The 26,061-nt window shown below is 62.4% G+C and overlaps 3 protein-coding genes across 4 annotated transcripts in view; all 3 read right to left on the bottom strand.

The window, feature by feature from the left end:
• JAGN1 (jagunal homolog 1) overlaps positions 1–26,061 on the bottom strand; it is a 95,439-nt gene that overhangs the window by 32,395 nt on the left and 36,983 nt on the right. The window lies entirely within an intron of this gene.
• Positions 1–26,061, bottom strand: part of ARPC4 (actin related protein 2/3 complex subunit 4) — a 132,713-nt gene that overhangs the window by 100,908 nt on the left and 5,744 nt on the right. Inside the window, exons 5-6 of one of the 2 annotated variants that reach the window (XM_056129781.1) lie at positions 25,147–25,317; positions 23,002–23,670 (exon numbers count right to left, since the gene is read on the bottom strand). In XM_056129781.1, the coding sequence (XP_055985756.1) occupies positions 23,665–23,670; positions 25,147–25,317 (177 nt within the window). In that variant the 3' untranslated portion in view covers positions 23,002–23,664. Of the gene's footprint in view, positions 1–23,001; positions 23,671–25,146; positions 25,318–26,061 lie in introns of those variants that run through there. The other variant, XM_056129782.1, reaches the window with a different exon arrangement.
• On the bottom strand, positions 155–19,716 carry TTLL3 (tubulin tyrosine ligase like 3). The gene is made up of 13 exons (XM_056129878.1): positions 19,540–19,716; positions 17,904–18,066; positions 17,720–17,814; positions 13,951–14,079; positions 12,955–13,069; positions 12,393–12,488; positions 11,701–11,896; positions 9,432–9,580; positions 4,553–4,796; positions 3,677–4,112; positions 1,185–1,651; positions 560–767; positions 155–358 (listed from the first exon to the last, which is right to left on the bottom strand). The coding sequence occupies exons 1-13, from the start codon at positions 19,585–19,587 to the stop codon at positions 155–157; spliced, it is 2,550 nt and encodes an 849-aa protein (XP_055985853.1). The 5' UTR covers positions 19,588–19,716.

Here is a 26,061-nt window from a genome sequence, read left to right as displayed (position 1 = left end):
AGTGTCCCGGCTCTCTGCCCCCTGCTCGTGGCCGCAGGCCAGCTGTCCCCGGCTGGGGGGATTCTGGCCCCCAAGGCCCAGGTGCTGGCCAGCCCATTCTCCGGCTCGGGAGAAACGGAGCCCAGCCCGGGATGCCTCGCTCGCTCGCTCCCCTTTATTTAGCTGCGTCCAGGATGGGGTGCAGCCGGAGTCGGGGGCTCTTCAGCCGCACGGCCCACGCGTTCCTCGGCCTTGCCGTGTCCCCCCAGGGGGCCGGAGGCGGCAGGCGCTCAGGGGTCCTCTGAGGCCTTTCTTGGGCCTGGGCCTGCCGCCCCGAGCTCTGGGCTTGGGTCTGTCTTTGATCTTGCTCCTCCTTCGGCTGCTGGGGAGAGTTGCAGTTTCAAAGGGGAGAGGCCACAGACCCCTCTGAGGATAGAGACCTGGCAGGCGGTGGGGGGGGCGAGAGCCTCACGTGAGAGGGCGCGGGGGGCAAGAGGATTGCGTGCAGAGGGGGCCTCCTGCCCGGGCCTGGCTCTCGGCCTCTCCCCCGCCACGGTGCGAGTCCCAGGCGCACGCCCACCTTCTTGGGGTCCAGGAAACTCGGTGCCAGGAGGATGCTGGGGTGGGGCGAGAAGGAGATCCAGACTCTGGCGGTGGGCAGCGACATCAGGGCCCTGCCCGTGGCCGACAGCGTCGTGCTGCCCATCAGCCCACCGTGCTGGAGCTGGAGGACCCGGCCGGGGGTTCGGAGCACGCGGGGAGGAGGCAGCTGGCCCTTGGCGGAGAGGCTAGGGGCGTGGCAAGGGGCTGTGGGAGCAAGCGAGCGGGCGGTGAGGGCCGGCGGGGCTGGGGCTGGCCAGCCGCGTGCAGGGGCCGTGGGGGTGAGGGTCAGTGGAGTCCTCCGGGCATGTGACGGGCTGTGCTGCTGGACCCCTGCAGGTCTGCGTGGCCGTGGGCCCCTTCCTGAGCCCCCCCACCACCACGCGAGGCCTCGGCTGGAAAATGGACCAACAGCATCTACCGTGGAAGGTCAGTGCGTGCGGGAGGGTGGACAGGGCAGTGCAGGGCACGGGGCATGGGGCAGGGGCCAAGGAACGGGCAAGGCCTGGGCGTGGGGTCAGCGGGGTTGGCGGCTTGGAAACCTGACGGGCCTGCAAGGCCGGTGCTCACAGGAGGGTGTATTTCTAGAGCCTGCGGGGGGCTACCGGGCCGTGTCCGCGGGGAGGGAGAGGGTGGGCAAGAACGGCCTGGGGAGCCTGGTGTGCTGGCGGGGGTTGTCCGTGCTCAGGGTGCGGGGCTTCTTCAGGCCCGGCCGCGGGGTGCCAGGGAAGGGTGCCGGGTGCACCCGGCCCGTTCCCGCACGGAGCTCACCCCCCGCCTCCAGGCCGGGCCGGCCCAGGGCTCTGGCGCTCTTGGCCTTGTCCTGCTCCCCCGCGGCGAGGTCCGGGGCCTCCGTGCCCCCCAGGGTGCAGACCCCGGTGGGAGGCCGCGCCGCGGCTCTGTGGGGGAGGCAGCCCCAGCTCCTGCCTTCCCCGGCGCCCGGCTGGGCCATCAGCTGCGGGAAGGCCGAGGGCGTCTCCAGCCGCCGCGGGCACACGGCCAGGGGCTTCTTGATGGTGGAGCCTTGGACGAGCAACCGCATCCCCACGTACGGCGGCACCTCCACCGCGGGCTGCGGGCGAGAGGGGACACGCACTCAGAGGACTCGCGGCCGGGGGGCCCCGGGCCCACCTGAGGGACGCCTCAGCATTATTTTTCTTTTGGGTCACACCCGGCGATGCTCGGGGTTACTCCTGGCTCTGCACTCAGTGCTCAGGGGATGCTGGGAATCTGACCCGGGTCGGCCGCAGGCAAGGCAAACGCCCTCCCCGCTGTACTGTCACTCCAGCCCTCAGCTGAGCCTTCTGCCACAGGCAGGAAGCCCCGGTTCCCCGCTCCTGGTGGGTGCTTGGCGGCGGTTTTCCTGGCACCAGCAGAGACCTTGGAGCTTGTTATAAACAGAGTGAGCCCTGGGGCAGGGGGAACGGGCTCTCTGGGGCCACAGCACCCTCTGGGGGCCGCCTGCTGCTACACCCACTGTCGCCCAGGGGGGTTCCCTGCCACTCCCTCTGACAGAGAGGAGGGGGAAGTGGAAAAGCAAGAAGAAATAACGGGGCGCTCATTTGTGGGTGATAGAAAAAGACATAGTATAAGACTGATCCCCAAGGGCAGTAGAATCTCAGGCCCGGAGGATCGGTTGGGAGCCTGCCTTAAGCTGGGACCGACAAGGGACCACTGTGAATAACTGGAGCTGGGAATGATCACTGTGGATAAGAACCGCGTGCTGAGGTAGGTAAAGGACCAGGCAGGACAACCTCTCCGTGGAGAGAGGTTGTCATTGCAAGACAATGGCTGAACTGCAAACCATAATGCCCGAAAGACGGGAAAGAGAGAGAAAGAAGAAAAGGGCCTGCCACAGAGGCCGACTGGGGCGGTGGGTGGCGGTGGCGGGAGGGAGACTGGGGACAGTGGTGGTGGGAACGGTGCCCTGGTGAAGGGATGCGTGTTGCAGCATGGCATGACTGAAACCCGACCAGGAACAGCTTCGTAACTATGTATCTCATGGTAAGTCCAGAGAGACAGAGACAGAGACAGAGACAGGGAGACAGAGGGAGAGAGAGGGGAGGAAAGATAAAGAAAAGGAAGGAAAGAAAGAAAGAAAGGAAGGAAGGAAGGAAGGAAGGAGAGTACTGGACTCAGTTAAGCGCCATTAATGAGGGGAAAGCTCATGATTTGGGGGGAGGGGAGTGTTCTAAACCACCTTATAGACCACCCTAGCAGTGCTCAGGAGCTCCCCCCGCTCTACATTCCAGGGCAGCTCTCCGAGATGTTCAAGGGACCAGGCACATAAAGAAACGCCTCAACCCTCACTCTCCACCCCAGAGCTCAGCGTCCGGAGAACCTCAGCGAACGGGTCCAAGGAGGAGCCAGAGGACGGCACAGCGGGGAGGGCACTGGCCTCGAGCGCAGCTATTCGGGCTCAATCCCAGCACCCCATGTGGCCCCCCAAGCCCCGCCAGGAATGATCCCTGAGCACAGAGCCAGGATCAGCCCTGAGCACCAGCAGGGGTAGCCCTCAAACAAAACAGAACAATTTTTTTTTTTTTGCCTTTTGGGTCACACCCGGCAATGCACAGGGGTTACTCCTGGCTCTGCACTCAGGAATTACTCCTGGCAGTGCTCGGGGGACCATATGGGATGCTGAGAATCGAACCCGGTTGGCAGCGTAAAAGGCAAACGCCCTACCCGCTGTGCTATCGCTCCAACCCCACTCACGTCTTTTTGGAATGAAGTGAGTCAAATAATGACACACAGCCGCCACTATGGGTGACAGGGGACACTAGCACTCAGAAGGAGGACTCGCGGGGCTGGGGGCAACGGGGCTGCGTCTCTGGAGCCCCGGGCAGCAGCGCTGACTCTGACGCGTCCCACACACCAGCCCTGCCCCCCCCCCCCCCGCCACCTCCCACCCTCACCCCCTTAGAGGGCGGGTCCTACACCGCGCGGTGCCCCTCTCAGAGCCAGGCTGCTCAGCTCTGCATCCTCCCAGCCCGTCTCCAGAGGACACAGCTCAGGCCTGCGTGTGGCTGTCGCAGGGCACATGCTGGGCTTTTCCCCACGGGGCACCCGCGGGGCTGGCCGGGGTCTGGCCACTCACCTGCTTGTAGATAAGCTCGAAGGCGCCCGTGTCGCAGTTGCGGTCCAGCCGCCGGTCGATGACCACGCGCAGGGTGTCGGCCTGCACCCCGGCGCAGAGGCGGGCGGTGACGGACGTGGAGGGCGCCATGGTGGGGCTGGCGTTGATCTCGATGAGCCAAGGCTGGAAGTTCTCGCCGAACACGAAGTCGGCCCCGTAGAGCTCGAAGCTGGCCTTGCGGCACTGCACCGTGTCCTGGGAGGTGAGGAGCGCGTGGATGACGGCGGCCTTCATGCCGGGCACCATGATGCTGGCCCAGGCCCGCGGGGAGCCCGTCTCCTGCAGGTGCGCCTGGAACCTCTGGCTCGACCACATGTTGTCGGCCGGCAGCTGCGGGTCGCGGCGGTGCGAGTTCTCCAGGTGCTTCTGGATGGAGTTGTTGCAGAGATGCACGGAGCTGGGCAGAGAGCAGCGGGCGGAGGGTCACCCCGGACCCCCCTGCCCCCCACCCCGGGCCCGAGCCTGGCCTGTCTCCCTGAGCCTCTTGCAGTACTCTGGGCTCTCAGTGAAGACTCTGGCTCCTGGCAGCTAAGGTGGGGTCCAGGCATGTGGGTTTCAACAGGCACCAGTCCAGCGGTCACTTCTGGCCACTTGTGACCTCAGTCTTGTCGCCTGGGCGCACCCATTCGTCTGTACCCTGGGGTGGTGACTATGCCCAGGTCCCAGGGTTTTTCCCGGCCGCCTGGCCCTGAGGGTGGTGATGCCGTCCTACAGACCCTCTTCCACAAGCTTTATTTCGGTTCCGTCCTAAGCCCTGCATGGCACCGGGGGGGGGGGAGGGGTTCCCTGTTCCTCTCCAGCCCCCCACCCCTACCCCTGCACCAAGCGGGGGCTCACTTGTCCAAGTTCTTCAGGGAAAAGGGCTGTGTGGAGAAGCGGATGTAGCTGTCGCGGTAGAACCACACGGTCAGCGGGTTCCAGTCGGTGACCAGGAACCACTGTCTCAGGTCGAACTTGGTGTTGAAGATGAGCAGCGGCCGCTCCACGTACTTCTGCACCACCCACTTGCCGTCCTTCATCAGCAGCGGGTGGCAGTCCACCAGCTTCAGCATCTCCTCCAGTCGATCCAAGCAGATGATGCCTGCGGCGGCCCAGAGCAGGTGGGCACTCGCCGGCCCCGCGGCCGCCCCTCTAGACCACTGGCCCAGCTGAGCGCTCACGCAGGGCTGCCCAGAGCATCGAGGAGCGGGAGCGACATCGGGCAGCGGGCAGGATGCCCGCCGCGCCCACAGCAGGCCTGGGTTTGGTCCCTGGCACCTGGATGGTTCCCCCCACGCCCTGCCAGGAATGTTCCCTGGGCACAGCCCCAAACCAAAATCCAAAACCAGGGGCTGGAGTGATAGCACAGCAGGTGGGGCGTTTGCCTTGCACGCGGCCAACCCGGGTTCGATCCCCAGCATCCCGTGTAGTCCCCTGAGCACTGTCAGGAGTGATTCCTGAATGCAGAACCAGAACCAGGAGTGACCCCTGAGCATCGCCGGGTGTGACCCAAAAAGAAAGAAAAAAAAATCCAAAACCAAAAAGCCATGATTTAGGGCCACACCCAGCTATGCTCAGGGGCAGCTCCTGGCTCTGTGCTCAGGGATCACTCCTGATGGCAGGACATGGAGGGACCATATGTGGTGCAAGGGGTCAAACTGGGGTTGCCTACCTGCAAGGCAAGTGCCTTAGCCCCTGTCCTAGCCCTTGGCCCCTTCTTCAAAAACAGTTTTTGGGGCCTGGAGAGACAGTACAGCGGGGAGGGTGTTTGCCTGCACGCCCAGACCCAGGTTCCAACCCCGGCATCCCACATGGTCCCTGAGCATCACCAGAAGTGATGCCTGAGTGGAGAGCCAGGAGTAGCCCCGAGCATCACCAGGTATGGTCCACAAACAAACAAACAGCAAAACAAAACAAAAACCCAATCTTTTGAATTTAAAATTTAAGAATATCTAAGTTTGAGTAATTCCTGCCAGTGAGTAACAGAACATAAAACTAACGAAGCAAGGCCAGAGAGATTATACAATGGGGAGGGCGCCTGCCTTGCATGCGGCCAGCCTAGATTTGAGCCCCGACACCCCATATGGTTCTCCCAAGTCATGCCGGGAAAGATCCCTGAGTGTGACCAGGAGTAAGCCCTGAGCACTGCTGGGTGCGCCCCAGAAAGAAAGAAAAAGAACCAGAAACAAAGGAAAATAAACTAACAAGCGGAGGAGAGAGGAGAGGGACAGAGACAGAGACAAAGATAGAGACAGAGAGACAGAGAGACAGAGACAGAGAGACAGAGGCAGAGAGAGAGAGACACCGAGACAGAGATAGACAGAGACAGAGGCAGAGAGAGACAGAGAGATAGAGATAGAGACAGGGACAGAGAGACAGAGATAGATAGAGAAACAGATACAGAGATAGAGAGACAAAGAGAGATAGAGAGAGACAGAGATAGAGATAGAGACAGAGACAGAGTACGGGGGTAAGGAGCTGCTCTGCTTGTGTGGCCCATCTTAGTGTGACCCCAGGCCCCTCATATGGACCCTCAGAACGCACAGGGCCAGGAGGAGCCCCCGAGCACCAGGGTGGCCACGAGCGAGGAAGCTACACCGGCCCCCGTACTATCGCTCTGGCCCCCCAAGGTACATCTCTCACCAAGCACGTGCTCACGAGCCTGTCTCATCCTTTCACCACTTGGGCCTCAGCGGCCTGGTCACCTGCCCAGGACAGCAGCATCTGTCCCGGGTACTCGGGGACAGTCACAAGATGCCCAAGAACGCGACCCCTCTGTGGCCAGGGATGGGGGGGCCTGTGACGCCGTCCCAGCAACTAGATCATCATCTAAAGAACCCGATGCAAGGGCCACACTGCAGCCAACCCCTCAGCAAAAGTACAGGGTGGGCACTGGCGGCCCCCCACAGCCCGAAGCAGAGAAGCAGGTAAATGGAGATCAATGCGGCCGCACCCCACATCCTCGTGGCAGTGCAGGGCTCGCCCAGATTCGACTTCTGGCTTCATCCAGTGCCCTGAGCACTGCCAAGAGTAACCCCCCAAGTGCCACCTGAGCCAGGAGAGCCGCAGACCACTGCTGGGTGAGACCCCCAAACAAACAAAACTGAAAAATCAAGCACAGGAAGGTACTTGCAGTCAAAACGGAAAATAAAGTTCTAGGGCCCGAGGGAGGGTCAGAGGTAAAGGCGTTTCCCTCAGATGAAGCTCAAGTTGCCGCAAAGGTTTGATCCCCAAGCCAAAGGTGCTCAGATGGACCCCTGAGCACCGCCATGAGCCGTCCCCGAGAGAACCAGGAGCGGGCCCTGGGCACAGTCAGATAGGGGTGCCCCTCACCAAAAAAAATATATTTTCAGGGCTGGATAACTAGTCAGGGGTTAAATCACGTGTCTTGTACAAGGCTGACTCCCCGGTCCCAGTAGCATGGTTCTGAAAACCAAGGGTGTCGCCCCAGCTCTGCTGCAGGGACGAAGCGACAATGTGTCTGGGAACCCCTGGGAGGGGCTGGAGCGATAGCACAGTGGGGAGGGCGTTGGCCTTGCACGTGGCTGACCCGGGTTCGATCCCCGGCATCCCATAGGGTCCCCCAAGCACTTCCAGGAAAAATTCCTGAGTGCAGAGCCAGGAATAAGCCCTGAGCATCACCAGGTGTGACCCAAACAGCCAAATAAGGGGCTGGAGAGATAGCACAGCAGGTAGGGCGTTTGCCTTGCACGTGGCCGACTCCGGGTTCGATTCCCAGCATCCCATATGGTCCCCTGAGCACCGCCAGGAGTAACCCCTGTGCATCGCCAGGTGTGACCCAAAAAGCAAAAAAAAAAAAAAAAAAAAGCCAAATAAATAAAGTTTGAGAGAGAAAAAAAAAGATCAGGGGCTGGAGCAATATCACAGCGGGTAGGACGTTTGCCTTGCACACAGCTGACCCGAGTTCGATTTCCAGCATCCCAAATGGTCCCCCTGAGCACCGCCAGGAGTAATTCCTGAGTGCAGAGCCAGGAGTAACCCCTGTGCATCGCTGGGTGTGACCCAAAAAGTAAAAAAAAAAAAAAATGGATAAAAAGTTGAAATGTGGTACAAGCCATTAGAGCTGTCAAAGTCTCCAGAACAAGAAGCTCCAACCCAAAATAAACCCCACAAATAAACACGCGAACAGACAACAGGGACCCAAATCCAAGATGATGACATGGGGGGGGGGAGAAATGAGTGGCACCAAGTGACTTGGGGCGGCAGAATCCGTGAAAAGGTGACACACATGCACACACACACGCACACGTGCATGCGGGCTGGGAGTCGGCTCAAAGGCTGGAGCACAGGCTTCGCAAGCCCAAGGCCGCAACCTGATCGTGACACTCACGATCCCTCAGCGACACAGAGCCGGGAGCAGGCTCTGAGTCCCCCTCCGTGTGGCCCCAAACCAAACCAAATACACATACAGGGGCCGGAGCGATAGTGCAGAGGGCAGGGCGCTTGCCTTGCGCACGGACAACCTGGGTTCAGTCCCGGCATCCCACACGGTCCCCCGAGCAGTGCCAGGAGTCATTCCTGAGTCAGAGCCAGGAGTAACCCTGAGCACTGCCTGGTATGACCCAGAACAGTCACAGTCACAGTCCTCCCGTTGTTCATCGAGCTGCTCGAGCGGGCCCAGTAACGTCTCCATTGGAGACTTTGTTGTTACTGTGTCTGGCATATCGAATACTCTCGGTAGCTTGCCGGGCTCTCCGAGAGGGGCGGAGGAATCGAACTCGGGCCGGCCATGTTGGCCGCTTGTAAGGCAAACGCCCTACCGCTGTGCTATCGCTCCAGCCCAGTCTACGGCCATACCACCCTGAACGCGCCCGATCTCGTCTGATCTCGGAAGCTAAGCAGGGGAGGGCCTGGTTAGTACTTGGATGACCCAAAACAACCACAACAAAATACCAGAATATGCACATGTATACATAAGCAGTCTCTCTCTCTCTCTCTCTCCCTCTCTCCCTCTCTCCCTCTCTCCCTCTCTCTTCTCCCCCTCCCGTCTCTCCCCTGTAGAAGAGAAGCTGAGAAGGGGCCTGCCCCAGATAACGGTGTTTCTGGTTTTCCTGTTTCCTCTACAGCCTGATCCCCACCCCTGCAGGAACCGCCCTGGCTGGAAGCCGCCCACAACCTTCCCGTGAGCTGCCTGCGGGGCCTGGGGCTCTGCAAACGAACCCCCTGGAGATTTGGGGAGATCTTCTCGGGGTGCTTAATCAGTTAGGTTTTTTTCCTTTTCTTTAGCGGGGGTGGCTTTTGGGCCACACCTGGCAGTGCTCAGGGGTAACTCCTGACTCAGGGATCAGTGCTCCAGGCAGACCCAGGTGAGATGCTCGAGTTCTCACCCAAGTCCCAGGGTGGCAGAGCTGCCTGTGGGTGACGCCTCTGTGCCGCATTTCATTACTGTTGTTATTATTATTATTATTATTATTAGCTACTTGAGTCATATCCGGTGATTCTCAGGGGTTACTCCTGGTTCTGCACTCAGGAATTACTCCTGGTGGTGCTCGGAGGACCTAAGGGATGCCGGGGTTCAAACTCGGGTGGGCAGCGTGCAAGGTAAGGCCAACACCCTGCCTGCTGTGCTGTCGCTCTGACACTTAATCCTCGAGTGCCAGAATGTGCTGCTCTGCTCAGAGAGGTCAAGCAACCTGCCCAGGGTCACACAGCATGCCAGCCGCACGACTGGGGAGGCAGGCTGGGGCGGTGTTGGACATTGGGGGCTGACTCCCACCTCGGCCGCGGGACTTGGCTCCCGGCTTGACGATCCAGATGTTGCGGTCACCCTCCATGTCTATCTGCGGGACCACGGCCCGCAGCTTCTGCAGCACCTCCTCACAGCGCAGTGCCTGCGTGTCCAGCGGCCTCAGCTCGGCCCCCTCGCTGTGGGAAAGGAAGGGGTGGGCAGCCGGGCCAACGGCGCTGACCCTACGGGCCACCCAGCATGTCCCCCACCCACCCCCGAGGAGCCGGAGGCGTCTCCAGACTGCCAGTCTGGCCCTCCGCTGCGCCCCCTTCCGGACGAACCACCTGAGCACTGGACGAGTGGAGGGGAGTGTTGGGGCCTCAGCGACCCCTCTGTGTGGTGCCTTCTGCGCCCCCCACGCCCCTGCCCACGGCAGCACTGAGTCAGCAGGACACGGGGCGGGGCACCCAGGCTGCCCGTCCCTGCCCGATTCCCGAGGCCCCATCTCCCCTGCAGCCTGAGGTCGGAAGCGAGCGCTGGCCCGGGCCGTGTGCAGAGCTGAGAGGCTGTGGCAGAGGCCGACTGCGAAGAAGTCCCCGGGGCTCCCGCCCCCCTCACGGGCCCTTCTTGAGGACACAGACGCGTCCACACCTGCATTCACCCCCTCCCAGCTGAGCCCGAGTCTGCAGCATCAATGTAAGGCTGAGGGGTCCCTGGCTGCTCCGGGGGACCCGTCCCTGCTCCCCAGGAGGCCTGGCCGGGAGGAGGGGCTTCCTCGGACTGCCGAGTGGACACAGGTGTGGGGCAAGTTCTCTGGTGGGAGCTGTTCTCGGCCACTGGACCGCACACACTGAGACTCAAGGATGAAATGACCCCTACCCCAATCCCCAACCCCCTCGGCCCACAAAATCACCTACCCCCGGGTGGGCCCCCCAATGGCAGAGCCAGGACCCCAGCGGTCAGCCCGCGGCTCAAGCAGGCTCTGACGGACTCACCCACCCCTCACCCCTCTGTTTCCAGAGGCTTCCGTAGGCCACGCTATCAAGAATCTGCTCAGCACCATCTGGGCTGCCCCCACCCCGCCCCCAATGTCCCATGGGGGGTGGTGAGATCTTCTGTCATTTAGAAAAGTCAATTCAACATGACCATCTGGTTTGATAAGCAAAAAACAACAACAAAAACCCAGGCAACCAGATATTTTTGGTAGTGTTCAGGACTTACTCCCGGCGGTGTGTGTAGGGGTCACTCAGGAGGGTGGAACCAGGCGCCGCTGTGTGCAAGGCAAGTGCCCTGAAAAGATATAACCATGGGGCTGGAGCAATGGCACAGCGGGTAGGGCATTTGCCTTGCACACGGCCGACCGGGTTCGATTCCCAGCATCGAATATGGTTGATGCACTCCCGAGCACCGCCAGGAGTAACTCCTGAGTGCAGAGCCAGGAGTAACCCCTGAACATCGCCGGGTGTGACCCAAAAAGAAAAAAAATATATATATATATATAAAACCAAAAAAGAACTGAATGGCACAGCGGCTCTCTGGCCCCTTCGTCCTGTCTTTGGCCTCCGCGTCTCCCAGCACTGCTGGCCATTCCACTGTTTTCCCTGGTGCTGCCCGCGGGGACCCCAGCACCTGTTTTATTCTCTGGCTTCCGGCTTTTCTCCCTCACGCCCACCCCGCCCCCACCCTCGTCTGACCCAGGTGTTCTTCGCTTCTGCTCACGAAGAAAATTCTGAAGCCCACCCTTCAGGCCGGGGGAGTCTGGGGAGCCCCAAGCACAGACTCCCCCAGGCTCAGCTTTTACCAACGTTCACATCATGCCAACACCCTGTACGGAGGGAAGGGCGCGACGGCGCGGCGGGGAGGGCGTTGCTTGGCACGTGGCCGACCCACTTGGATCCCTGGCACCCAGATGGCCTCCGAGCACTGCCAGAGTGACCCCTCAGCATGGTTAGCTGTGACACCCCAAATAAATCCTGCACGAGGAGAGCTGCTGGCGCTGCTGCCCCCGGTGCTTTCTGGAGTCACTTGAATCACTTGACTTCCCATTAATCATTGATTTGCTTGAGCGGGCGCCAGTAATGCCTCCATTTGTCCCTGTCTGGAGTCACTGTCCACAAAAGCCACCAAACCCAGAGCGTGAGGCCGTCCAGGTTCCGATGCTTGGGCGTGGCCCCTCAGGGCATAGCTGGGCCTTTGCCCGCGCCGGCCATCTCAGGGACATGGCTGGGCCCCGGCAGGATCCCCAGAGGGGCCCCCAAGACAGAGAGGGTCTGTCTGAGTACCAGCTCGGGGCCTGGCCGCGCCGCAGGCCACTTACTGGACCAGCTGGTAGTAGCGCTGGAGGAAGAAGGACCAGCCGTCAGGGCTCAGGTGCAGGGGGACCTCCGGCTCCCTGTCGATGTCCGTGTGCGCCAGGTTGCTCAGGAACTCCTCACACGCCCGCAGCGCCTCGTCCACAAAGTCGGACGACACCACCGGCGGCTTCTTCTCCACCTTCCTGGGATGCAGGTTCCCTGAGGGGACACAGGGGCCGGTCACTCTCACGCGGCCTCTGCCCTGGCTCAGGCCAGGCTCCAGAGCCCTGGGCCTCAGTCCTCCCCTCACCCCTCACCCGTCCCAGGCTGAGGCCTCGTTCTTGGTTCTCTGGTGGCCCTGGGACCCACTCTCCACCACTGTTTCCCCCGGGCCTGGGCCCCACTCTCCAGCATCTGTTGTCCCCGGGGCCTGGCCTCCACTGTCCAGCACCTGTGTCCCCCGGGCCTGGGCCCCACTGTCCAGGACTCAGGTGGCTCTGCCTTCCAGCCCCTGGGCACAGGGTCACCCCCGAGCTGACCTCCAGGGCCCACATACCCTGGGGGCCGCAGAGGGACCACCTCCTGGCTCCCGGGTTGCCAGCACATGGGTTCTGGTTTGGCACCCAGGGGCAAGGGGCAGCATCTCACACTGGGCACAGCTCCCCGCACCTCTCCCCCACAGTGGCCTGTCCTCCGCAGACCAGGGAGGCGTCACCTGCAGGCCCGCCCTCCGGCGTCGGAGAGTCCGACTCCCACACCTTCTTCACCACCAGCTTGAGGACGTTGCGGGCAGCCGTCAGGAAGAAGTCCTCTGTGCCCGGGTGGGGGGTCTGCTCAGAGCCCCGGCTCCAGGCCGGTTCCGGTCCAGAACCTCCTTGGGTCCTGCCCCGCTCAGGAACCAAAAACCTGCCTGGACCTCAGCCGACTCCCGACCCGGCCCTGCTTCCAGGGCCGAACCAGAGCCGTGACCCAGCCCAGACACTGCACTCAGCCGCCCTCCAGGGTCTCAGGTCTGAGACTCGGTCGGAACCTAGGATTGGATCCTGAGCCAAATTCTGAGGCTGCTGTTGGGCCAGAAATGGCCTAGCCGGAGTCTGGAGGGGGGCGAGCCTCCCCCTGCCCCATGGGACGCTAGAACCGCTCCCGACCACACGAAGGTGCCAGCCCACCGAGGGGCTCAGCGGGAAACAGCTGGGCTGGCCCGGCGCGGGGGCGGGGGTCCACTGCCCGGGCACGAGCCTGCTGGCCTGGGCGGCCGCTGGGCGGGGCCCCCTTACCTATGAAGGCCTTCTTGTCATCCTCAGCCCCCAGACGGTAGCAGCGTGGGAAGAAGGAGTCAGCGTCAGCCTCGTCAAACCACGGCAAGTTCCGGAGGTTGAGGCACAGACCCACCTAGGGGGGGGAGCTGCTGAGGGCACCCGCCCCGCCCAGGGATGCCCCCCGCCCCGCTCGGCACCCCAGCACCTCACCTGCGCCAAGCCCGCTCGTTCCTGGCAACTCCCCCCACTGCCCCATGTTCTCCGCTGGGAACATGTTCCCGGTGACCCCCATCACCCCAGTTCCGCCTCTCACGGAAACAGTCTTCCTCCCAGCCCGCACACCCTCTGTGGGCCTGTGCCCCTAATGTCCTGAGGTCCACAGTGGGCAGGACGGCCCCGGGCATTTGCTCTAAATGCTCTGTGGACCAGACGGCCAGGTGGAAGGTGGCCGGCCCCTGGACCCTCCTGCCCCCCAGCGCCTGGCTCAGAGCAGGCTCCGCAGCTCAGAGCAGCCAGACCGGGCAGAGGGGTCACCGTGCGTGTGTGCCAAGCCCCCCAGAAGACAGGCCGTACATGTTTGGTGTGCTAGAGCCCTGGGCTCAGGCCCTGGCACCACAGGGTCCCCTGAACACAACCCCGCCAGGAGCCCCCAAACACCAAGCTAGGAGCAGCCCCTGAGTACCACTTGTGGTGCCCCCCAAACCCCAACCCAATGAAATAAGATGAGGAAAAAAGCTCAGAGCTTTAGGCCCTGAAACCTGAGTACAGGAAATGGAAACGCCCAGTCGGTGATTTCTGTCTCAGGAAGGAAGAACATTCTAGAACCTTCCAGAACCTTCCAGAACACTGATTCTGCTGCTGGTTCTGGCTCCAGAAACTTCAACCCGGGCTGCTTTGAGTCACAATGCCCACAGGTGCTTCCCCACATTCTGAAGCATCCAAACGGAACCCGGGCCTGGCCCCTCGGCACGGAATGCCACACCCCCCCCCGCCCAGGCCCCCAGGGGTGCCCACCTTGGTGGTGAAGGAGCCTGCCCGGGCATAGTGGTTGATCATCTGGTCCTTGGACAGGAAGCGGCAGTCCAGCACGTCTCTCCTGGTGGTCCAGATGAAGTAGGGGACCTCGTTCCGCACCATGCGCGACTGGGCCGGGAGACAAAGCAGGTGAGGAGTGTGTCCTGCGAGAAGGCGCTTCTCCTGGGGCTGGGCGGGGCTCCAGGCAGGGGCGGGGCGCGGCCCTTGCCCACACACCAAGGCCATCCAGAAACACAGTTTTTTGGATCACATGCCTTACTCCTGGCTCTGTGCTCAGGGATCACTCCTGGAGGCCTCAGGGGCCCGTATAGGATGCCAGGGTTCGATCTGGGTCGGCCATGTGCAAGGCAAACGCCCTCCCCGCTGTCCTGTCTCTCCAGATCCCAGAAACATTTTTGGGGGAGCCACATCTGACGATGCTCAGGGGTAATTCCTGGCTCTACACTTATCACTCTTGGTGATGCTCGGGGCACACAATGGGATGCAGGGGATCAAACCCAAAAGGGCTGCGTGCAAGACAGGCACCCTCCCCGCTGTGCTATCACTCCAGCACCCCAGAAACATGATTATCTGGACTCCGGATCCCACGTGATCTCCAGGACAGCAGAATCAAGTGTGTGGGAGTGTCCCACTAACAGCAGCTAACCCCGGGCCCCACTACCCACCAAGGCCTCCAAATGAGTGTGGACCCCACAACCACATGTGTGCAACACGGATGTGTCCAGCAGCTGTCCTTGGAAAACTCCCTCTGATCCAGGCACACACACACACACACACTCACACACACACACTCTCACACACACTTGCACACACATACACACACACTCGCACACAAATATACACACACTCATTCACACACGCATACACACATACACACACAGACATACACATACACACACACACACACACACACATGCCCCCTGGCTCACAGCTCTCTGGGACTTGCTTGCAGGGACAGAGACCCCAGCTCCGCCTCTGCCTCTGGGAGTTAGTGAAACCAGAAATTTAACGTTTCTGCCCTTGAGTGGGCCACATGCTCTTCCTGTCACACAGGAGGAAACTGATACACAGAGGGGTGTTGGCTAACATTGGGGTGTCTCTGCTCCCCCTGCAGGAAGCTTAGGTTTATTGAGCTACTCCCACAACAGTGCTCCTGAGGCATACCCAATTCCATCAGGCACTAATAACCCTATATTGCTTTTCTTTTTATGTCATTTGCATGGCTTATTTAGCAATGTTCTTTTTGTATAGACACAGGAAGACAGTTGATGCTGTGCTTTTGTAGCATGTGAGTTAACTGACTTCAAAATAACATTTACTCCCGGGCATCCACATTTTCTTGACTTAAGCCTCAGTTGCCCTTACTTCCAAACACCCCCAAAAGGTGGGTCCCGATGAAGGGACTGGATGGACCCAGGGCAAGCTGTGAGCTACCCTGGCATCGAAAGGGGACAAACCAAGCACCATAAGTGTAAAAAATGAAGAGCACGGTCATGGAGCACACTCTGTCTTGACCTAAAAAGAAGCAACTGAATAAGGACCCTGCGGGGTTAGGAAAGACTAACCTGGCCTCAGGACTGTAGTCTGGGATATATAGCAAGAGGTCCCCAGGAAGACTGAGGCTTTTTTTTTCTTTTTGGGTCACACCCAGCGGTGCTCAGGGGTACTTCTGGCCCATGCACTCAGGAATTGCTCCTGGCGGTGCTCAGGGGACCATATGGGGTGCTGGGTATCGAACCTGTGTTGGCCGTGTTGGCTGCATGCAAGGCAAACGCCCTACCCACTGTGCTATCGCTCCAGCCCCAAGAGTGAGGCTTTAAGCTTAATATATCTCATACTGTGTTCACACAAAATGACTAGAAATATTATAAGAAGTAAACTCACTATGACTGGTTAGACGGATTACTAGTTGAGGAAAGGAGAAAATACACCCTGGATGGAATCCCGCCCTTGAGAGGATCCCCTAGTAATCTGGAGTGCTGAACCCTCAGTTGAGATTTTGTCTTTGAGTTAATTTCCTAGAACTTCCCCGGAAGGAGGGGTCTTACCTCTGTTTGTTGTTATGACAATGTTCAACCCACCTGTGTATACCCCCACCCTTCATGATTTCTATAACTGTGCTGTAAGGGGAGAGAACAGACTATGATGAATATGAGGACTAGATGAGGAAGGCAAGACTAGCCGGGGACTGAAAAGATGAGGGCGAGGGCGACGAGAACTAATCTAACTGCGGTAAGGACTCTGAGGATGAGGGTGAGGGAGCGATGGTGTCAGGGACGACGACGAAAACTACGACTAGGACTGCGTTGTGCGGGGAGACCGGACAATGCTGGGGAGGAGAGAAATCAACTGATCAACAGCAAATCCAGGTCCGTTTCTCCGTCCCCCGATCCTTCGTCTGTCCGTTGCCGAGGGCTGGCTAGGGGAACCGTTCTTGGCCACTGAACGTTTGAGTCCCGCATGCCACCGCACTTTCTTTTGACACTCAGAGGTGGGTGAGTGACTTGGCCAAGGACACGCAAGCCCGCCAGGACACATTCCTGACCCAGAAACGCCCACCTGAGAGCATCTGTGGTTCCCATGTCTCCACCTCAGCCTCAGGGGCACTGCAACGGGGCGACTTCTGAGAGCTGAGGGGACACTTTGAAACACTTTGAAAGGAATGAACCTGGGGGCCTGCTAGGCATGGAGGTAATGCCAACTTTTTTTTTTTTTGTCTTTTAGGTTCACACCTAGGGATGCTCAGCCTGGCGTTACTCCTGGCTCTGCACTCAGGAATCCCTTTTTGGCGGTGTTTGGGGGTCCATGTGGGAAGTCGGGGATGGATCCCGGGTCAGCTGTGTGGGAAACACCCTCCCCTCTGTACTATCACTCTGGCCCCAGCAACGCCAACTTTTGACCTAACAGCCTTCTGCTCTCAGGCCAGCATTGCCTGAGCCCCTCTATGAGACACACCAGAAAAAATCTAGGGGGTCAGAGTGATAACACAGTGGGTGGGGCATTTGCCTCACATGCGGCCAGCCCAGGTTTGATCCCCAGCACTGTCTATGCTCCCCCAAGCCCACCAGGAGTGATTCCTGAGTGCAGAGCCAGGAGTAGCCCCAAGGACAGATGCGTGTAGCCCCCAAATAAAACCTATTTCTGGCTGGAGCACAGGCTCTATAGGCAAGAGTCCTGGCATGTCCTGCACCCCCCAGCACCCCAAGAGCAATTCCCAAACACAGGGCCAGGAGGAGTTCCCGAGCACTGCTGGGTGAGGTGCGCGCGCGCACACACACACACACAGACACACACAGACACAACCACACAGACACACACACACATAGACACACACACATAGATACATACACAGACACTCAGACAAATACACAGACACACACAGACACAACCACACAGACACACACAGACACGCGCCCACAGAGACACACAGACACACACACACACACAGGAAGAAATAAATAAAAAGGAGAGGACCAGAGTGATAGCACAGCAGGGAGGGCTCTTGCCTTGCACACCGCCAACCCAGATTCGATCCCCGGCATCCCGTATGGTCCCCCAAGCACTGCCAGGAACCCCTGAGCACTGCCGGGTGTAGCTCTCAAACAAACAAACAAAAAGAAATAAAATCAATAAGGACATCAGTATCCACTTGAGGGCAAAGCTGAGGCCTGAGAAGCAAAGGACTGGCCCAGGCTCCGCTCTGCTGGTGCCCACAGTCCCCTGGCTGCGCCGGGGACCCTGGGCTCACCATGAGCGCGTGCACCCCGTCGAGCTCGTCCATCTGCAGGAGCCCCTCCAAGTTGAACAGGGAGGAGTGGAACTCCATGTCCACATCGTCATCGTCTGTGGAGACAGCTCAGGAGGGTGAGGGGCCTGTCCTCGGCCCCTGGGGCCCCGGGGCGGGGGGCACTCAAGGTGCCTCAGCTGCTCACCGTCCTCCACGTCATAACTGTCCCCCATCAGAGAGCTGCTCAGCTCCTTGGAGGTGGCCTGCGCGACCCCCCCGAAGCTGGGCATCTTCTTCTCCACCCAGCCCCTCCTGCGCAGCAGGAAGCGGATGACCGGGTAGCGGCCTTGGATCATGAAGATCTTCTTCTGCTGCACGGGGGAGAGGGAGGGGTTTCATTTGGGGGAGGAGAGGGGGCTGGGCCTGTTCCTGCCTCTGTGCTCAGGAAGGACCCCTGACGGTGCTGGGAGACCCTAGGCGGGGTCAGGGATTTGAACCAGGGTTGCCACATGCAAGGCCGGAGCCTTTCCCGCTGTTTGTGTTTAGTAATAAAGGCCCGAGAGACCGTTGGCACGTGAGCGCCTGCCCCCAGGAAGCTTTGACGCTCCGGTGGGAGAAGACAGGCTATAAACAGGTAGAAAAATAGGCCCGGAGGGGGGCCAGGAGGCAGATCCAAGGGCCTGGAAGGCGGCAGCTGCCGATGCACGCGCCCGTCCCATGCTTGGCGCTTACAGATCGGTTGTTACTAAGGAGCATTTCTCTTTTCCATTTTTTTTCTCTTTTTGGCATTTGGGGTCACAGCTGGCCATGCTCAGGGGTTACTCTTGGCTCTGCACTCAAGAATTACTCCTGGAGGGGCTGGAGCAATAATAGCACAGCGGGGAGGGTGGCCTTGCACGTGGCCGGCCCAGGTTCGATTCCCAGCATCCCATATGGTCCCCCGAGCACTGCCAGGAGTGATTCCTGAGTGCAGAGCCAGGAGTGACCCCTGAGCATCGGCTGGATGTGACCCCCCAAAAATGGAAGTGCTTGGGGGACCAGACAGGGATGCCGGGAATGAAACCTGGGTTGGCTGCATGCAAGGCGAACACCCTCCACGCTGGACCATCGCTCTGGCCCCTAAGGAGCATTTTTCACTGACACTCTGATCCCCGGTTAACCACGAAAGGGAAGGGGAGGAGGCTGGTCTCTCAGTGGCTGAGTCTCAGGAATTTCAAGCCTGGGGACCCTGAGAAACGGGACTGACATCAGAGCAGGAGCCTCCGGTGTTGGGGGCCATGCCGTGGACAGCCTGGGCCGTGGACAGGAAGGCACAGGGCGCTGAGGCCAGAGGGAGGTTGGAGGCACAGAACGGAAGCCAGGCTGAAGAGATGGCAAAGACTGGCAGAGCTCAGAGCCTTGGAGCCCCGTGGGCAGGCCAGAGGGGTGCGGGGTGGGAAGGGGGGCGGGGTGGGGTAGGGGACAGGCGTCCCCGTTCTAGTGCTCAGCGCAGGAGAGAAATCACAGGACTCAGAGTGGAGGGTCGGGGTGTCAGGGATGCTGGGGAGAAAGCTCTGCTGAGCAGGTCAGGGTGAGGGGACGGGAAAGAAGGGGTGTCCCGCCTGAGGGGGCCAGGTGGGGGAGCAGGCAGGGGTCAGGCGGGGGAGCAGGACTGGCCTGGAGTCCTTTGGGGGGAGACGCGGGGAGGGAGAGCTGGAAAATGCAAGGATTGAGAGTTGGGCAGAGGACCAAGGCCTTGGGGGTTGGGGAGGGGTATCCCAGGGCACTGCCTGCTCCTGGGCCCCGGGTCTGTCCCTGCCCTGGGTGGGCGGGGGGGACAGGGGGCTGGGGGCGTCTCCGACCTTGACGGCGGTCTCCACCAGCATCTTGGCGTTCCGGAGCCGGCCCATGTGGAGGGTCGCCTTGGACAGCCCATGCCAGAGGAGCAGGGACCCTGCGGGGAGAGGCGGCGGGGCGAGGCTGGGGCCGGCGGCGCGCGGCGCGGCCCCGGGGGGCTCCCGGCCCCCGCGCGAGCGACCCTCGGCCCCGCCGCCGCTCGCCGGGCCCGGGAGGCGGCGCGCCCGGCGCCGGGCACCGCCCCGGCGGGGACGGGCCATCGCGGGGGCGCGGGGGGCGCGCCCGGACGCTGGACACTCCCGAGCTCGGGGACCCGGGCCGCCGCGCCGCGCCCCGCCCGCAGGGCCCGCCTGTTGGCGCCCGTCGCCCGGGGAACTGGGCCCGCCCCGAACCGCCCCGCGCCCTTTCCGTCACCCGGGCCTGGACCGCCCCCCGCCCGATCCAGCACCCGGGCCGGGACCGCCCCCCGCCCGATCCAGCACCCGGGCCGGGACCGCCCCCCCGCCTTATCCATCACCCGGGCCTGGACCGCCCCCCGCCCGATCCAGCACCCGGGCCGGGACCGCCCCCCCGCCTTATCCATCACCCGGGCCGGGACCGCCCCCCGCCCGATCCAGCACCCGGGCCGGGACCGCCCCCTTCCGATCCAGCACCCGGGCCGGGACCGCCCCCCGCCCGAGCCGTCACCCGGGCCTGGACCGCCCCCCGCCCGATCCAGCACCCGGACCGGGACCGCCCCCCGCCCGAGCCGTCACCCGGGCCTGGACCGCCCCCCGCCCGATCCAGCACCCGGGCCGGGACCGCCCCCCGCCCGATCCAGCACCCGGGCCGGGACCGCCCCCCGCCCGATCCAGCACCCGGGCCGGGACCGCCCCCCGCCCGATCCAGCACCCGGGCCGGGACCGCCCCCCGCCCGAGCCGTCACCCGGGCCGGGACCGCCCCCCGCCTTATCCATCACCCGGACCGGGACCGCCCCCCGCCCGAGCCGTCACCCGGGCCTGGACCGCCCCCCGCCTTATCCATCACCCGGACCGGGACCGCCCCCCGCCCGAGCCGTCACCCGGGCCTGGACCGCCCCCTGCCCGATCCAGCACCCGGGCCGGGACCGCCCCCCGCCTTATCCATCACCCGGACCGGGACCGCCCTCCGCCCGATCTATCACCCGGACCGGGACCGCCCCCCGCCCGATCTATCACCCGGACCGGGACCGCCAGCCCAACCCCCACCGCCCTATGCGTCACCCGGACCGGGACCACCACCAGGATCGGGACCGCCACCCGCCCGATCCATCTCCCTGACCGGGACCATCGCAGACCCCGGGACCGTCCCCCACCCTAATCATCCCCCGGACCGGGACCGCCCCCCACCCTATCCATCACCCGGACTGTGAGCATCACTGGGACCAGGACAGCCCCAGGCCCCTCCAGCACCTGGCCCAGGGCTGCACCAGGATCGGGGTGCCGGCACTTCAACACCCCCCCTCCCGCCCCCCGCCATGGTCCATCGGGTCCTGCTCAGGATTTGGAGAGGCCCAACCGAGGCCCGAGCCAGAAGTCAGGGAGGGGGGATAAAGCAGCCGGAACCCGCAGGAGGCCCGGCCTGGCTGGTTCTTCGTTCCCTCCGCATAGCCACTAGCAACCACAGTCAGGGAGGAGCAGCAGCAGGTGGGCACTCAGGGCCGCCCCGCTGAGGCGGGAAGGCCCGCACCGAGGGGGAGCAGGGGTCCCGGAAGCCTTCCAGGGAGGGCGTGGGGAAGGGGTGGACAGTGCGGGGGAAGCCCAGGCTCCAGTGTGGGGGGCGGATGGGCCCAACAGCACTTTCCCCATCTGGTCCCCCAACCTCTTGAAGGAAACACTTTTGGGTCTGTCTTTTGTAGCACCCAGTGATGCTCAGTCTCTACTCTTGGCTCAGTGCTCGTGGGACCGTGCAGTGCAGGGGACTGAGCTCAAGCCTGAGGCAGAGCAGAGCCCTCGGCTGCAGAGCTGTCATGGAACAGCTCCACACGGCCCCCCAGGTGTTACCTAACTGGCCTGGAGTCACGCACAGCCAGCAGTGAAGCTCTGGTCTGAGCAAGCCCCAGCCTCAACCATTACGCCCGTGTGACTCTGGTCTGAGGCAGACTTACACCATCCAAACGGCCACCCTGCTGTCCCCTCACCAGAACTGGGAGAGGCCCGGGTCTGCAGTGGGTGCAGACACGAGGTCCCTCTGCCCTGGGCTGCCTTCCTGAACAGCATGTGCCCAGGGAGGCCCGCTGGGTATCTGCCGTCAGCCTCGGGCGGGGCTGCGGCCAGGAGGAGGTGGGTGTGGCCGGGTTCCTGCTGCTCACCTGGGCAGTGCTGTCCCGAGAGGGCTGAGCGGCCGGTTTCCATCCTCTGGCGGCAGCCTGGTCCGCCGTGCAGACCTTTGCTGTCCAGCGTGAGTCTGGAAGCAGCGGCAGGTCACAGAGGCAATGTCACAAAGGGCTGGTGGCTCTCAGGCGGGCCCTGCCCAGGCCCTGCTGCCTCCACCTACCACCCCCTGGCCCTCAGCCTCCAGGCTTTGAGGTCTTCTGGACTCGGGCGAGGTGCTGGGGGCTCGAACCCGGGCCAGCCGACTCTGGCGGTGCTCAAAGATCACTCTCGGTGGGCCTTGGAATCCAACCCAGGTGGGCTGCATTCAGGGATCCCTACCCGTGTCCTGTCTCTCTAGCCCTGGGATAAAATCCTTTTGGGGGGCCACACCTGGCCAAGCTCAGGACTCCAGGCTCTGCACTCAGGGTTCACTCCAGTGGGGTTTGGGGAGCCATACAGGGTGCCGTGACTCGTGAAGGCGAGGAGCGTCTTACCCACTGGGCCCCCTCCCCGTCCTCAGCCAAGGCCCGACCACCAGCTCTGCCTGCCCACCTCAGCCACGACACCCTGGGTCTCCCAAGATGACATTAGCGACAGGGGGTCTCCAGGGCACCTAGTCTACACCCCTCCTCCCTGGCCTGTCAGGTTACCTCACCTGAGCCAGCGCACCTGGGGGAGTCGGGGAGGATCTGCCAAGGGCAGGAGAGTCCGAGTGTTTCCTTTTGGTTCCGGGCCACACCCAGCAGTGCTCAGGCCTCACTCCTGGCTCTGCACTTATCGGTCACCCTGACTTAAAGGGTCGCCTGAGGAGTGGGGGACAGAACCTGGGTGGGCCACACGCCAGTGAGGCAGAGTCCTACTCGCGGACTCCCACCTGATGGTTAAGAGGGTAGAAACGCCACCATGGGCTGGGCGAGTGGGCAGCACTCAGTGGCACCAGGCCTGAGGGGACACCGAAGCCGTCCCAGCAGGGCCGGCTGCTCCTCGGCCGTGGCGTCAGTTTATGTGGAAGGCCCAGGGCAGTGAGCGGTGGGTGGCATTGGCCCCGGTCGCAGGTCTGTGCCAGGGACCCATCGGGTGAGCCCTGGGGGCTTCAAGAAAGCCCACCGCACCTTTCACACACACAGACCTCATGCAGCCCCGATGGGGCAAGAAGAAACTTTAATCAAGGGTAGGTCCACCAGGATCAGAAAAGGACAGCGAGCGTGGGGCGGCCAGAGCTGGCGGAGGGCGGCCCCGCCAGGCCCCTCCAGGGACCCCCTGGCACAGGTGGCGCCGACTCAGCTCAGCACAGGGCCCTTGAAGGCGCCACGGCCGAGCTGGGGCCCCGACTGCAGCGTGGCGGGTGGCCACCTGGTCAGCCCGTGTCCTCCATCCGTGCCAGGTGGCCGCCATCCTTCTGGCAGAGCTCAGGGAGCGAGGGAAGAGTTGTCAGCGCTGGCGAGGGCCCTAGCGGGGCCTGGGGGAATTCGGAGCCTGCGCCAGCAGGGCGGCGGGGGGGACAGAAGTCGCCTGCTGGCTCCAGGCCCGCCCAGGCCCACAGCGACCCCAAAGGAACACGCACTGGGACCAGTCACAGCCACGGAGGTGGTTTAAGAACAAAGACAGACAGGCGACAGGCTCCGAAAGCAGTCTGGGCGTCCGGACCGTCAGAAACTTGGTCCTGGCCCGGGGCCTGAGCGCGAGCAGCAGCAGGACAGGCCCGGGCTAAGCTCGCCGCCATCGGGGGAGGGCTGCAGGGCGCTTCGCAGACACGGGGGCCCGAGGGGAGGCCACGAGACGCACAGCCGGGCGGTTTAGAACTGCGGAGAGAAGAGCGAGAGTTACTGCGGAACCGGCAGCCTGCTCCCGGGGGCGGCATGGAAGGGACCCGCCGGGCACGACCGTGCTCTCTTGGGGATGGTTTGGGCACATGCAGCAGAGCTCAGGGGCCACTCCTGGTGCCGTTTGGGGGACAACATGCAGTGCCAGGACCGAGCAGGGCTGCGCGTGCACGCTGTGGGCCTGAAGCCAAGTCACCCCTCTGGTCCCCACACGCTCTCATCCAGACCCAGCAGGGGACCGAGGGGGGGGGCTCATGGGCTTTCCCACAGCCCTGGGGCTGCGGCACGGGGACCCTCAGTGACCGTCAACCGTTTATTCACCAGCCACATGCCCTGGGCCACCACGGGTCACGGCCTGCACCGGCACCACCAGGTGCGGTGACGAGTGTCCTGTGAGCCTGGCCAGAAGCAGCCGCAGGCCCCTGCTGGCCCACGGTTCAGTCCTGGGGAGGCCACCCGGCGCCAGGCTGACCTTGCGCCTCAGGTGGGCCGGGCCAGGCCCCCACTCGGCCTGAACAGAGGACGCGGGGTAGGCCGGTGGCCCACCCAGGTGACCCCCAACCAGAACGGGCCCTGAGTCTCTAGAAGTGGCCCTGAGCCCCGCGGAAAATGAGTGTCCCTGACTCCGGGATTCCCGGGACCTGCAAGATGCTCCCTCCACCCCAGCAGGGACACGGCGAAGTTCGCTCCTAACCCGCAGGAACCCACAGCCCGCCCTCTCAGCTGCGGAAACTGAGGCTCGGGGGGGGACTGCAGACGCCACCCTGTGCACACAGCCCGGAGACGTGTACCCTGGCTGCCTGGGAGGCGGCGAGGCCCAAGGGAGCGAGTGGAATTTCCATTTTTAGAGCCGCAGCTTCTGGGCCGCGTCTGTGCCCCGCCAGAAGTAAACACTGCAGCTACCATCTGGGCATCTGCGCAACTCGGAACGGAACGTGTCAACAGAGCAAGGACGTCCGGAAGGAGAGCGCGGGTGCATCCCCACGCCAGCAGGAGGCGGCCCGGGGAGAGCGGGGTCCCTGCCCCCGGGAGGCGGGGCCGAGGACACCTCAGAGGAGAGCCAGACCCTAGGCTGCCCGCAGGTGCCTGGGGGCTGGGATGTTCCCCGCGGACACGCCCATTTAGGGCCTAACTGGATGCCCCGAAGGGCTCCACTTACTCAAAGCTGAGTCCCCGTGAGGGTGGAAACCAGGATCCCCCAACACCGGGGTGGAGAGGAGACTCAGCCCCCTGACCCCACCAAGGGTCCTGGAGGTCCCAGGAACCCCCGGTAGAGTGTCATCCGAGTTCGGTCCCAGGAACCCCTGGTAGAGTGTCATCCGAGTTCCCACTCTGACCGCCCCCCGCACCCAGCACAGCCCCCACTAACTTTCTGCAGTCATTTTTCCTGGGACAAAGGGGACGGCCCTCCCCAAAGCTGGGGGACGGGGGTGCGGGGACGGCGCGCGCGCTCACGTTCTTGAGGAACTCCTCAGCCACGATGCGCGCACGCGCGTTCACGGACAGCTTCATCTCGCTGATCTCCTTGTCGATCTCCTCCATGAAGTGGATCACGAAGTCCACCAGCTTGTGCTTGTACATCTGCTCCGTGTGGAAGTTGGTGATGAGGAAGCTGATGTCGTAGCCCTGCGGAGCACAGCAGTGAGCTCCGCGCCCGGCCCCCAGGGCCCCGCGGAGTCCCCAGCACCTCCGAGGTCGCGCGACATCTGTGTGGCACCAACACGAGTCGCAGAGTGAAGGAGCCAGAGACCTCGTCACAGTCCACGGAAGACTCTAATCACAAACACGATGGTGGTGTGTGTGACTGTGAGTGTGTGTGTGAAGGGGGTGTGTGTTTAATGGGTGTGTGGGAGTGCGTATGTGGCTGTGGGTGTGAGTCTGATGGGTGAGTGTGCGTGTGTGATTTTCTCTCTTCTCTGTAATCCACGGCAGCCCCAGGACCTGGAGAGAGGCTGAGGCTGCTGTCTCTGGGCCAGCGCTGGGGCCCCTGGCAGGACCCAGAGCAACAGCACAGTCAGCTGACCTGGGTTCGATCCCCGGCACCCAAGCCCCGCCAGGACTGATCTCTGAGCACAGAGCCAGGAGTAAGAGCAATCCCTAAGCATCGTCAGGCATGCCCTGCACCCCCAACAAGTCTGTGGAGAGGGGTCAAAGACAGTACAGGGGTGAGGGCGTCTGCAGAGGGCCAATCTGGATCTCATCCCAGCACCACGCACAGTCCCAAGTACCACCGGGAATAAACCTTGAGCGCCGCCAAGTGCGATCCCAAAACAGAAGAGGAAGTTACACAGAGGCTCCGGCTCGAATGACCCTGAGGGAGCTCCGGGCCACTGGGCCTCTGATGCAGGGCGGACCTGACACCACCCGCGT

This window comes from Sorex fumeus, unplaced genomic scaffold (assembly GCF_029834395.1).
Source record: "Sorex fumeus unplaced genomic scaffold, SorFum_2.1 ptg000072l, whole genome shotgun sequence".
Lineage (NCBI taxonomy): Eukaryota > Metazoa > Chordata > Mammalia > Eulipotyphla > Soricidae > Sorex > Sorex fumeus.
The sequence above is the reverse complement of the archived record's forward strand: the minus strand, read 5'-3'. Positions and strand labels throughout refer to the sequence as shown.